The 15000-nt window shown below is 39.8% G+C and overlaps 1 protein-coding gene across 1 annotated transcript in view; it reads left to right on the forward strand.

Annotated features, from left to right (window-relative positions):
- ror1 (receptor tyrosine kinase-like orphan receptor 1) overlaps positions 1-15000 on the forward strand; it is a 313481-nt gene that overhangs the window by 208337 nt on the left and 90144 nt on the right. Inside the window, exon 2 of the mRNA XM_062028260.1 lies at positions 10227-10289. Coding sequence (XP_061884244.1) covers positions 10227-10289 — 63 coding nt within the window. The remainder of the gene's footprint in view (positions 1-10226; positions 10290-15000) is intronic.

The raw sequence follows: 15000 nt of genomic DNA on the forward strand, positions 1-15000 counted from the left end.
AAAAGAAAAACCTGACACATTTTGGTCAACGGTCTTGTTTTTACCTTAGTAAATGTATTGGATATCCAGGTGAGAATGTCCAATTTATATCATCCTTCCAATTCCTAAGGTTCAGTCTCCCGAGTTCCTCGTCCAAGCTAGTTTTGTTAGTGAAGCTAGTGAACCGCAACGTTGCCTTTCCTCTGTCCTTTGTCTACCACACAGCCCTCAGGCCCTCTAATCCTATCAAACCTGAGCACAAAAGGGAATTTAGACCCACCTTGGGGCAACAGAGTCACAATAACACACACAATTGTGTCTGGTACCTCCAGAAACTAGTCCTTTTAGTTCTCATAGCACCAAGACCGGAATGAATTGCTTTAAAGTACCAGTAGAGTGGAAAAACAAGTTGCCTCTATATTGAAGCTATTATTATATATATCTGATGTATGACACTGAAAGACTTGCAAAGTTTGCGAGTAAATAGATATGATCAAAATAGTATCAATCTCACAGAGATTCCCTAGGCATTTTGAGAAATATTGAGCTAGCCAGTCATGTGATCACGTGATGTAGAGGTAGGAACCACAGATCCCTTCCCCACCAACAACAATGCAAATCATGTAGACATTGTGACAGCCAACAATGATTACTTTTATGATCCAGAAACTTATATTGTTGATCCTAAATCTAAAGAGGTTTTAGAATATGTGTGCTAAACAAATCCAGCTTTACTGGAACAAATAGGCATTATGTAGCAGTATGGCTAAGTGCTAAACAAGAAATACAAACTACAAACATAATAAAACAATTGTTTACTGTACAATGTCTGCTCTTACTGTGATGACGACTGATAGGATGTCCCTATCTTCCCATTTAGATCCACAGTAAGGGTTAAAAAGTTGCTGCTGACACGGTCTTCTGTTGTAGTGTGTTTGTCCCCATCTTCGGGTGTAAATTGAATGTCACAGATGAACAACTTCTAGATTCATGGCTAAATTATCCAGATGAGAGGCATGATTTATAATTTAGAATAACTTTGACGAACCGAAACACGATGCAGCCGTAGCAGAAAGGGCAGCAAACAAGACATCACCGGCTCATTGCTGCTGATGTTGCATTACTGCCATCTTCAATTTCATTTTATAATTACATTAGAGTCTCTCTTTGAGTCCAGTGCAGCATAAACTGCAGTTAACTCTCGGTTATCAATGCTAAAAATACTTTGTCTCTGGTAGCGCTTGTGATAACAACAACAATACTATACATCCATTTTCTTATCCCAGCTGCACTCGAGCAGAAGGCGGGGTACACCCTGGACAAGTTGCCACCTCATCGCAGGGCCAACACAGATAGACAGACAACATTCACACTCACATTCACACGCCAGGGCCAATTTAGTAGTATTTGGTTAATATTCAGGTCATGTTATGTAAAAAACTATTTTTGGCGGGTTTTGAATGTTTATTTAGAGCAGGGGTGTCCAAAGTGCGGCCCGGGGGCCATTTGCGGCCCGCAGCTAATTGTTTACCGGCCCGCCACACATTCTGGAAATGCTATTGCAAAAATAAAAAATAAACATTACAAAAAGTGGAATGAGGTGAAATCTAACTAGAAAAAGTTGCAATGTTGACACAAAGCTGCCATGCAGGCTGTTTTTTTCTTTTGTCTATCTTTATTTTTCTTTTTTTGCCATTGCTTAAAAAAAAAAAAAATCAATTTTATAATGAATTATTGACCTATTCAAGGCTCCAATTATTTCAAGTATTTCACTTTAAAATGTTTTATGTGGAAAATATTGCATATATTGTGTGGTTGCCATACAAAAACATCAACGTTCTCTTTGACAAAAGAGCATAAAACAAACAGAATAATAGTTAAAACGTAAAATTGACAGATATATCTGAAGTTGATCTCGTAACTTAAGTGTTGAAAGTAAAAAAAAAACTAATACAAATGTATCACTTTGAGTGGGGCACCTTTTTTATCCTAAATATATTTAATGGGATTTTATTTATCTTTTCAATGTGATTACTCAAAAATAACAATGAATTAATATCAATGGTGTCTTGCATTATTGATGTTTTTAAGGCTCTAATTACTTCACATCAAACATTGCTTTCTGAATGTTTTGGGCAGTGGGGGAAATACTGCATATTTCAGTTTTATTATAAAAAACAAAGTTGTCTTGACAGAAAAGGCATAAAACCTTTTTGTTTTTTTAAAATTGTATATCAACCTGAAGTTGATATACTGTAGAGATTTACTGTTAGCGTTAAATTAAAAAAAATAATTTGACTTGTATTTAACATTTTAATGACTTAGACCCTTTATGGTCCCCGGGAGCCCCAGAGGTAAAAAAACCCAACATCCATATATTTTGTTATGATTTGAAAATGAAAACTATCAAAATGGACCCCGCATGCTTTAATTTTTCTGTGTGCGGCCCTCAGTGGAAAAAGTTTGGACACCCCTGATTTAGAGAGTTTTGTGGGCGAAATAGAGAGGCCCCATTGACTTTATTGTTAGCAGACTTTTTATTTATTTAGTTATTTCTTACGTAGGGATTGTAAATGATAGACAGCACATCTCTGTCTAATTTTTGCGTATTTCCAGTATGACTGATCTGCTGATATGGTCAGAGGGCAGAAGCGTTCCTCCTGTGGCATAGAATCTCCATAAATAGCCGAAGGTATTCGGAGCGGAATTTTCAAAATGACTGACTGAATTTGTGGCACTTTGTGCTGTTTAGACGGGTTTGTTTTTTTTACATGCTTTGCGGATTGTAAATACAATTGGATATGGTTTAATGGACATGCACCTGGGATCGGTTGATTGGCAGCACTAAATTGGATCTAGTGTGTGAATGTGAGTGTGAATGTTGTCTGTCTATCTGTGTTGGCCCTGTGATGAACTGGCAACTTGTCCAGGGTGTACCTCGCCTTCTGCCCGAGTGCAGCTGAGATAGGCTCTAGCACCCCCCGCGACCTCGAAAGGGACAAGTGGTAAAAAATAAATAGATGGACGGTGGATGGATACAATGAAACACAATTCTACTGGTACTTTAAAATAGTTTGCGTTTACTACAAACAAAACGTCATGTTTGCAATCTTCAGTGCTGGTTCAGATTCCCTTTAGGGGTCTCCAAATTTCATTACAATCTGAGCTACTTTGACAAAAACAAAGGTTTGTTTTTTGGTATCACTTGCAACATTTCAATTGTACTTTCTTTACCAGGCAGATCCCCACTCAAACAGCGTAGTCATTGTGCTATTTTGTGGTAATTTGTCATTAAAGTTAAAGTACCAATGATTGTCACACACACACTAAGTGTGGTGAAATGTGTCCTCTGCATTTGACCCATCCCCTTGATCACCCCCTGGGAAGTGAGGGGAGCAGTGGGCAGCAGCGGTGCCGCGCCCAGGAATCTTTTTTGGTGATTTAACCCCCAATTCCAACCCTTGATGCTGAGTGCCAAGCAGGGAGGTAATGGGTCCCATTTTTATAGTCTTTGGTATGACTCGGCCGGGGTTTGAACTCACAACCTACCGATCTCAGGGCGGACACTCTAACCACTAGGCTACTGAGTAGAGGTATGGTGTTTGAGTAAACAGTTATAAAAAAATTAAAAATTTGAAGCACATATTCTTTGACCCTATGATTAGCGTCTCAAAATCATGCCCTGCTCTCGGAGATGAGTGATCCTACTGTGCCTCAATCAGTTAACATTTAGTAGCTGGGCAACAGGAAGCCATTTAATTTTAGAGATACAACTAAAACATAAACAATGGAGACGTTAATCTGTGTTAAATACCAAAACTTGTTTTTTCAATTTTTGTTTCCAGACCCAAAACACAAAAAAATATTTCCGATCCTGTGCACAATTGGAAAATGGACAAAACAGATAAGGGTTCTATAAACTTATTTTTGGCGAATCCATTTGATGCACCAAGTTTACCCGGAAATAGTTTTACGTGGACTTGGGTTTGCAGGTCAAAAACTTAGAAGAAGACAAGACGACCGAGGGAGTTTAAAGGCCTACTGACACCCACTACTACCGACCACGCAGTCTGATAGTTTATATATCAGTGATGAAATCTTAACATTGCAACACATGCCAATACGGCCGGGTTAACTTATAAAGTGACATTTAAAACTTCCCGGGAAATATCCGGCTGAAACGTCGCGGTATGATGACGTATGCGCGTGACGAAGTCAGAGTAACGGAAGTTATGGTACCCATAGAATCCTATACAAAAAGCTCTGTTTTCATTTCATAATTCCACAGTATTCTGGACATCTTTTGCAATTTGTTTAATGAACAATGAAGGCTGCAAAGAAGACAGTTGTAGGTGGGATCGGTGTATTAGCAGCGGACTACAGCAACACAACCAGGAGGACTTTGTTGGAGCGCTAGCCGCGCTAGCCGCGCTAGCCGCCGACCTCACCTTGACTTCCTACGTCTCCGGGCCGCCAAACGCATCGGGTGAAGTCCTTCGTCCTTCTGCCGATCGCTGGAACGCAGGTGAGCACGGATGTTGATGAGTAGATGAGGGCTGGCTGGCGAAGGTGGAGAGCTAATGTTTTTAGCATAGCTCTGTGAGGTCCCGTTGCTAAGTTGCTAAGTTAGCTTCAATGGCGTCGTTAGCACAGCATTGTTAACCTTCGCCAGCCTGGAAAGCATTAACCGTGTATTTACATGTCCACGGTTTAATAGTATTGTTGATTTTCTATCTATCCTTCCAGTCAGGGGTTTATTTTTTTGTTTCTATATGCAGTTAAAGCACGATGCTATCACGTTAGCTCGTAGCTAAAGCATTTCGCCGATGTATTGTCGTGGAGATAAAAGGCACTGATGTCCATTTCGCATTCTCGACTCTCATTTTCAAGAGGATATAGTATCCGAGGTGGTTTAAAATACAAATCCGTGATCCACAATAAAAAAAGGAGAGTGTGGAATCCAATGAGCCAGCTTGTACGTAAGTTACGGTCAGAGCGAAAAAAGATACGTCCATCACTGCCTCTCAAGTCATTCACTGTAACGTTCCTCATCTACAAATCTTTCATCCTCGCTCAAATTAATGGGGTAATCATCACTTTCTCGGTCCGAATCTCTCTCGCTCCATTGTAAACAACGGGGAATTGTGAGGAATACTAGCTCCTGTGACGTCACGCTACTTCCGGTACAGGCAAGGTTTTTTTTTATCAGCGAGCAAAAGTTGCGAACTTTATCGTCGATTTTCTCTACTAAATCCTTTCAGCAAAAATATGGCAATATCGCGAAATGATCAAGTATGACACATAGAATGGATCTGCTATTCCCGTTTAAATAAAAAACAATCATTTCAGTAGGCCTTTAAGGCCCCTTCTACATTATCCAGGGTAAATCCAACCTAACCTTATCCTTGTCCACACACACACAATGGTCGTTTAAGACCCCCTCGCCCCTCTGTCCGCCGGCGCAACGCGACCTAGTACGCATGCGCGGAAAATGCGCACGTCATAGTCACCTCCAGTTTGCTTTGTGTGCAAGTTCTTAAATTGAATGTAACTTATCTGAACAATATCCAGTGTTGTGGTATTTCAATTAACTGGAATCCAGTGTGCTGTGGGGCCCTATTGTAGTGAATCACACCTGAGCCATCATAAGTTAATCAAATCTTTATTGGACTTTATTGAAAGTAAACAATGTGATAAAGAACATTTTACAACAATCAATCTAGGGATCTAGATATCTGGTCAGGACACTCCTCACTCTTTTGCCTTCACCTTCATTGTCCATTCCTTTTTGGTGACTTTATATACTCTGGACCTAGACGTTGAGTCCGCGACATACATGGCGGACAATAACTGATACAGTCTGCTTTGCCAGTCCAAATGCATATGATGATTTCCATAGTCTTCCCTCGACGGCCTGGTAGTACAAAGTACACGCTACCTTTTTTATCACATCCACAGGAGCTCGCATTCTCGTTGTCTCCCCTTTGACAAATGGGCAAAGTTTTTCGGTAAGTAGAATCACAGTTGACCTGGACATTCGGAAATTCTCTTGCCGTCTGAGAAGTGTTGTATCCCAAATAGCTGCAATCGCTTTCTCTTAAGGTATTCATGTGTGATTTCCACAGGCGCCTGTACATGTAGAGGAAGGAGAAACACGGGCATGTCTGGATGACTCGCCTCCATATTTCTAGTGTTTACCTTCGAGTGAAAACAGGTTGTTATGAAGCTGGCTGTGGCGCGTTCTTTCTGATGTCACTTCCTGTGTAGGGCGCGGTCTTTCTGGCGTCACTTCCTCTCCGAACTCAGTTTGTAAACGATCGATGAGTCCATACAAAGCTAAGAGCTGGACATTCAAGAAATACACGGCGCACTTACCCGTGTAAAAAGTTATCCAAGGAGGGGGACATAGCCTTAAAGGAGGCATCTACGAATCGATCATTTTGCCAACCCCTTGTCAGGCTTGGTCAAAAGATAGAACTCAGATGCAGAGTAGGGATTCATTCGGCAGACTTTTATTTTGAAAGCTTCCTTTCACCTCCAGAGTCAGGGCAATTCAATATAGGCTATAACTAAACTAGTCGGCGAAAAAGGTTCCAAAAAAAAGGAACAACCGAAAATCACTCCGAAAGGAGGAAAACACAAAAACAATAACGAACTATACTTGGCGCCGTATTCTATGAAATTTATTATAAACAAAAAAACGCTCCAACAGGAGGAAGAAACAATGGCTATAAAACTTCTACACTGTCTCTAATCTAATAAAGGTTAACAAAAAATGTCATTCAAAAAGTTGAGGAAAAGGAGGAACTGTAAGAAAAACTGAAAACTCACCACTTTGGCTGCAAAACAAAATAACACAAAATCACTCTGCTGAGAAGGAGAAAAAGAAAACTCAAAATATCAACGAAGGAATTCAGGCTCAAGGTATTCAAACACGAGACGAGGCAAGGCATGGACAGGAAGCTAGAGAGGCACGAATAAACGAGACAATCCTGCACAGAACAAGGGGAGGCGTGGGCTTATAAGACACATGAGGGTAATGGGGAACAGCTGGAAACAATCAGGGGTCAGGGATGACGTCAGACTGATGACACAAAAGGAAGGGCAAGTGACCTGAAACGAGAGGAGTTACTTTTCAAACTAAAACATGCAATTCACAAGACAGAAGAAACCAAGACAAGACATCCCTCACCACGGTGTGACACCCCTAGTTTTCACCACTGCAAACTTCAAACACAATGTTGTTCAATTAACTCAACTCCAGTGATTTGGGCAGCTGTAGCTAAAATGAAGTGTTTTGGTGATGCTGTTGTTGGCTTGAACAAAATCTAACCCTTCTTTTTAAGGAGCTCCACTGTTGACAGGCTGAATGCAATAAAGCCACCCAGTGTGCTGCCGGGTGTCGTGGGCCTGCTTTGCTACCAGATGCCTCGGCTTTAAGTGCTCCTCATTAACACAGCTCATTTCACAAGCACCTCCCTGCAGTCTTCAGCATCCTGATGCAGCGCGTGTGAAATGACACATTATCACCTTATTAGCATGTCTGGTCAGCTCCTGTTTGACACCTTCTGTCCTCACGGCCTCTTCTAAAGGACTCCTTTGGTTACCCGTCAGTAAAACGTCTATATTTTAGGATACTGCCTTCAGCGTACAATTGAGTTAAGTAACTGCAGAAAAAGTTAGGCTCATGCATTTATCTGTTTTTGCTCAGCTCACATGGTTGTGTTTTAGCACAGCCGTGTGAACGCAGGGTCGTGAGTTGGCCATCCATCAAGTTTGAACAAGCAGCCTGCACAAAATTACAGCCTAAATAATATGCTGCTGAGACATATGTGTGCTGAGTGTTTCCACTGATCACTGAGTTGCTTTTATCACGCTTTTTTTTAATCTTCAGGTTTTTTTTATTTGTCAGAAATGCCCCCAAGCAGCTTATTTGTTGTCCCCCTCATCCATAATGACTTGCTCTGTCGTCAGATAGCAATAATGCAGCATTAGGTTCACACGGCTCTCTGGTGGGATACAACTCTTTGCTCAATGTACAGTGGCATCATTGTGGCGGCCTAACATTGGATTTAATGAGACATTTTTAATTTTTTCTCATATAACAAACTGTGCTTGTTGTCTATTTCCATCCATCCATCCATCCATCTTCTTCCGCTTATCCGAGGTCGGGTCGCGGGGGCAGCAGCCTAAGCAGGGAAACCCAGACTTCCCTCTCCCCTGCCACTTCGTCCAGCTCTTCCCGGGGGATCCCGAGGCGTTCCCAGGCCAGCCGCTGGCCCAAATATTTTATAAAAAAAAAAAATTTGATTTTTGAATGAATCGCGATTCTTAATTGATTAAAAAAAAAGATGTATTTATTTTTTACATTTTCAATTGTTTTAATCTGTCCTGTCCAGGCACTCAAGCAAATCATATTGTTAATGGTGATGGCCATATCTGCTGTAAAGATTTACTTTAGAAAAGAGAAGTGTGCTCTCTGTTGTCTTATTTGTGTTTGACTTTATTAAATTATATTTATTAGCCTGCTCAGTGGCCTAGTGGTTAGAGTGTCCGCCCTGAGATTGGTAGGTTGTGAGTTTAAACCCCGGCCGAGTCATACCAAAGACTATAAAAATGGGACCCATTACCTCCCTGCTTGGCACTCAGCATCAAGGGACCGGAATTGGGGGTTGAATCCCGATTTAAAGTATGACTGTCAAGGGATGTGCAGTTATCAAGTTAACTTTCAAACTTTTTTCAGGTCTGATTCAAAACATGTTCTTGCAGTAGTGGATTGTATTGTTTGCATAAAACATCTGTGAATATTTACTTTACAATAGAGTGCCTGAAGTCAAGTCATTTTCAGGACAATGTGATGAAATATTTGATCTAATCGCTGCTCGGTTGACTCGCTCCCTATTTGACAAGAAAAATGTTTTTTTACCCCCAATACCAAAGACTATAAACATGGGACCAATTACCTCCCTGCTTGGCACTCCGCATCAAGGGTTGCAATTGGGGGTTAAATCACCAAAATGATTCCCGAGCGCGGCCACCGCTGCTGCTCACTGCTCCCCTCACCTCCCAGGGGTTGGAACAAGGGGATGGGTCAAATGCAGAGGGTAATTTGACCACACCTAGTGTGTGTGTGACTATCAGTGGTACTTTAACTTTAACTTTAAATGTTTGAATACAAGTGTATTCACAATGTTATTAAAAAAGTATTGATTTTGAATGTAGAATCGCTTTGAATCGAATCGAATCGTGTAATGCCCAAAGATTCACAGCCCTATGGCTAAGAATTGCATTACAGCAATCCCTCGTAACTGCAGAGCTGTGATGTTACGTTAATTACTGTAAAGTTACAACTGAATGGTGTAACTTTGCAATTTTATAGTTAATCACAATAAAAGTACGAGTACACGCTGTAACTTCACAATTGTAATTGAATTGCTCTCTCGGTTTAACGGCATACTGCCACCTACTGTACAAGAGTGTGCAACGTGGTCTACGGAAAGAGACCACTCAGTTTGAGTTTGCTGTATAGTTAGATGACTCTGATTTAGGGCTGCAACTAACGATTAATTTGATTATCGATTAATCTGTCGATTATTACTTCGATTAATAATCGGATAAAAAAGACAAACTACATTTCTATCCTATCCAGTATTTTATTGAAAAAAAAACAGCATACTGGCACCATACTTATTTTGATTATTGTTTCTCAGCTGTTTGTAAATGTTGCCGTTTATAAATAAAGGTTTATTTAAAAAAAAAAAAAAGTAATTAAAAAAAAAAATTAATAAATAACTCTGCGCATAGCATAGATGCAACGAATCGATGACTAAATTAATCGGCAACTGTTTTAATAATCGATTTTAATCGATTAGTTGTTGCAGCCCTACTATGATTACAGTATTTTATCAACAGTTAATTGCTGTGAAATATGAGAGTATCGTAATTGTTTGTCATTTGTTGTTATATTACAGCATATTTTCGTTACAATATTTCAATGTGAAAAAATACTGTTAGTTGGTGTAAATACTGGTGAAGTTTTACAGTGCAGTGAAAGTTTTTTTTATTTTCTCTATCCATAAAAATGTGTCTCGGCAGCCTTGCCAACATGTGTGTTTGTTGTGCCTAGTGAAAAGCATGCAGGAAATGCAGCACACGGAATATGACATTTCCCTTCTTATCGGTGTATTTGTGCATGATTCAAAACAATGAATTAAGATGTTAATAGAGAATGTCTATTGTGTTTACAGGGTCTGATTTTGCTCAAGACCACAGTGTGGTAGCAGCCCCTACATGGAACACCTCTAGTGATGGTAAATAAATACACCTACACACATACAGCACACACACACACACATTGCTATGTTGCATTTAAGCAAAGAGCCATGATAGTTTTCTTTAAGACCGCAATCATCAAAGCCATAAATGCACATTTTCTGTGACAGACATGCCTGCAGTTAGCACGTGTTGTATAGGAGTGGTTTCTTTGGTCTGAAATGATATTGAATGATTAATGAATCCATGCATTGTCCCAGTCCTGACACTGTAGAGGACAACTGATGGAGCAAACTACACACTAATCTACTCAACATGTGGCTATTGCCGCAGGTACATTTCCCTAATTTTCACTGACCCACTTTGCTTTTTTTTTTTTAAACTAAAGCTACCAGTGCAGCCTCAAATGTATACATCCTCTTTATCGATGTTATACATTTAACTATAGTTCTACTGTTTCATGTGTTTGAACTCAGCTAGGCATTATCATCCCGTGGGGGGGTAAAAAATAAAGGAAGTAAGACGTCAAGCAACCGGCAACAACAATATAACTAATGTACTCGAATGAAAGTCGATACATGAGTTGAATAAAACAACAAATCTGCTTTTACAAAGCTAAAAATGTTGTCAGAATAGTATCAATTAAATGTTTAATTTGGTAACAGTAGAAGCGAAAGTCAAACACAATTACAAATACACGGAGTAAATATTGAAGGGGTAAATGAAAACACATTTTTGGGTGTAATAATAGATGATAAAATGAATTGGAAATCTCATGTAAAAAATATACAACATAAAGTAGCAAGAAACACGTCAATAATGAACAGTGTTGGGTTAGTTACTGAAAACCAGTAACTAGTTACAGTTACTAGTTACTTTATTTCAAAAGTAACTCAGTTACTAACTCAGTTACTTACACCAAAAAGTAATGCGTTACTGTGAAAAGTAACTATTTAGTTACTTCTTTTTTTCTTCTTTTTTTTTTTTAAAGCTCCCATTAATGCCCTTTTAGCCTTCATTTCAGTACAGTATTGCACTGGAGAATAATACAATCTGTTGATCAACTTGACATGCATTTGCATCACTGAACTCTGCTAAGCAATGTGGGCTACATACAACACACAAAGACAAAGATATGTTTCAAAGGGCCAATTTATTTTGAGCAGAACAAATTGACAAAACTATTTTAAATAGCTGCAACATAACATACATAAGTAACAAACAGCATAATAACAACATAGCTGTAAACCTGGCTTCACCCAAGGAAGGCACACATGACATGACATGATTATGTCATGTCACTATATACAGCACACATACTGCTATACACACCAGGCGGTTTTTTTCTCTCAAGGAATTGTGAAATAAAATCATGTCTTCAGTGAAGCCCAGAACACTCTACGCATTTCCCCAGTTTTAGTTTAGAGAAAAGGAAAGATTGGCCTGGCCCACTAGGATCCCTCTTTATGTTTGTGAACTTTATAGTTTATACATTTAGAGTGATGTGATGATCAAACACTCTAGAAGTCTAGAATGAAAGAGTATATAAGAGAATTGACAGAGTGTGTGTAACTTCAGTGCTGAATGATGAGCAGAGGCAGAGTTTGGAGTGTCTTCTTTAGCTTGCTTTCCATGTTTATGTACTCACTGTCCACTGTGTCCAGGTACTTGGAACATGTTCTCTGTGCCATTTGCTTTTTGATGCCCGATATCATGTTAATTAGCTGCCTGAAATCGGGTGACTCCACCGTAGAAATAGCCTGCATGTCTTCTAGCACGGTGGTTGGGGACCACTGTGCTAGAAGACATGCAGGCTATTTCTACGCGGCCCGGTACCGGTCTGTGGATCGATTGGTACCGGTCCGCACAAGAAATTTAAAAAAATATATATATATATATATGTATATATATATATATATATATATATATATATATATATATATATATATATATATATATATATATATATATATATATATATAGATTTTTTTTTAATAAATCAACATAAAAACACAAGATACACTTACAATTAGTGCACCAACCCAAAAAAACTCCCTCCCCCATTTACACTCATTCACACAAAAGGGTTGTTTCTTTCTGTTATTAATATTTCTGGTTCCTACATTATATATCAATATGGATCAATATAGTCTGCAGGGATACAGTCCGTAAGCACACATGATTGTATTTTTTTATGACCAAAAAAAAAAAAATACCATACCCCCCCGGTCCGTGGGACAAATTTTCAAGCGTTGACCGGTCCGCAGTCACAAAAAGGTTGGGGACCACTGTTCTAGCACATACGCTGCAATGGCTGTATCAATGTTGTCCTGGCTAGCAGTCCCTCCGTTAAAATCCAGCCGGTGAAGTGGCATCGGAGTCTGTCTCTCTCTTTACTAGCTTCGTCGAAGCATGTCTCTTTTGTAGCTGTTTCTGCAGATTTTAATTGCTGTTTTGGGCAGTAGATAGGATATTTGATCCAAGACACAACTTACATTTAACTAAAATGTTCTTTTCTTTGTGCTCGACAAAAGAAAAGTAGTGAGAATATCTCCATGTTAAGAAACTCGACTTCAGCTACCCTATGATCTCTTGTTAGTAAACACAGACATGCCCGCCACCATTGTATCGTATGCATGTTCGAAATAAACTGAATCTGAACTAATGTTGGTAGGTCTGTGCGATATAAACAATATACGATATAAATTATATACATTTGGCCGACGATAGAGCTTTGAATACTATTGTGGCAGGCACTAGGACCATGCTGACACCCAGCAGTACGGGCATGGTTTTCATGTCTTCTTGGGCGCACAGTTAAGGCAGATTTTGTGTAGTATGATCATCCTCATGTTGGCCATTTTAGCTTAAAGTTAAAGTTAAAGTACCACTGATAGTCACACACACACTAGGTGAAACTACCCTCTGCATTTGACCCATCCCCTTGTTCCACCCCCTGGGAGGTGAGGGGAGCAGTGAGCAGCAGCGGTGGCCGCACTCAGGAATCATTTTGGTGATTTAACCCCCAATTCCAACCCTTGATGCTGAGTGCCAAGGAGGGAGGTAATGGGTCCCGTTTTTATAGTCTTTGGTATGACTCGGCCGGGGTTTGAACTCACGACCTACCGATCTCAGGGCGGACACTCTATACCAGAAAGAAACAGCAATTGTGTTTTTCTTGCATTTGCCACATTGGTGACCCTGACGTGATGTACAAAAACGAAATGGGTAGACATAAGCTCGGGCGGCGCAAACGACCAAGGGAAACAGTGGTGGACCGGGCAAGGAGCTAAACCCTTGGGCAAAAAGTCCTTCGGAATGCGAAGTGGCTGACCGAGCACCAACTCAGCAGGTGCTGCACCAAGGTCCTTTTTAGGGGCCGAGCTCAACCCGAGCACGACCCAAGGTCAACAGTAAATCCAGTTAATATGAGAGAGTGCCGCATGCAACGCTGCTTTAAGCGAGCTGTGAAAACGTGAAGGAACATGGAGGAACACACCACCGAGCTTTGGTGCCAAACCGTTGATTAAAAAAGCACAGGCTCGTCTCGCGCTGCTTCAAACAAATAATATTCAGGTATTTACATGTAACTTACACATTTTGTGTAATTATAACAATAATAAAACATAAAATACATTATTTACAAGACATAATTGACCCTGTTACACATGCATGTTGATGACACATTCTTGCTGTGTGCCACAAATTTGACAGCGACAAGCGAACGAAGGCATCCACAAAGCAATGTAGCATTCTAAGTCAGCCATCCTCACCTCCGTGGCAGGAAATAAACTTCTTTTTCACAAGTATCATTTTCACTGGAGGAAGAGGAATAGCTAACCATGCTACACTAGACACTTTAGATATGCCAACCGTTAAGCTAGAACTCTTAAATGTAAACAGAGGTCTCCGAACCGATACCAATATCGACTGTAACAATGCCAAATATGCTTTCATTATATGGTCAATACTACAGTGGTTTGTTATTATCAAAAAATATTTTGTCGTGTTAATGTTTACAAACCCAGGAAATAAGTCCCTGGACAGAGGCGGACTTTAAGGAAAAACAAAACAAATCAAAGCTAAAAGTACGAAACGGTTTAAATATTTAATGTATATTGTTACACCGCCATCCTGTGCTTACCGGTATGTCTAGTTGTGATTGTGACCAAAAAAGAAATCATTCAATGATTTTGAAAATGTTAATTATTGGTATCAACATCGGTGCGACAGGTCATGCCCCTGTAACTACTTGGTGTTGGTCGATATCCAAATTTGTAGTATCCCCTGAAACTGTAAAGTAGGAAGGGAATTCACATGGCCCCATTCGTCACGGCTTACCTGGCACATGCAACGTGCCAAATTCAATCAATTAGTCAATGTTTATTTATAAAGCCCTAAATCACAAGTGTGTCAAAGGGCTGCACAAGCCACAACGACATCCTCGTTTCAGAGCCCACATCGGGGAAAGGAAAAACTCAACCCAGTGGGATGACAATGAGAAACCTTGGAGAGGAGCTAATAAAAATGCTGTTAAAATTTTTTATTTTTTCACATCTCCATTTACACAATAAGAGTACGGATGCAAACTGGTATCGATAAGAAATATCAATATTGGTATGGGTATTGATAAAATCCTAACGACGTACTACTGTTTGTAACTCAAATGTTTTACTTTGTTGATAACAAATGTTTTGCTTCTGAATAATCATTAGGATTATTTTATACTACCTCAAATGCAAACTTCAC

This window comes from Entelurus aequoreus, linkage group LG19, assembly GCF_033978785.1.
Source record: "Entelurus aequoreus isolate RoL-2023_Sb linkage group LG19, RoL_Eaeq_v1.1, whole genome shotgun sequence".
Classification (NCBI taxonomy): domain Eukaryota; kingdom Metazoa; phylum Chordata; class Actinopteri; order Syngnathiformes; family Syngnathidae; genus Entelurus; species Entelurus aequoreus.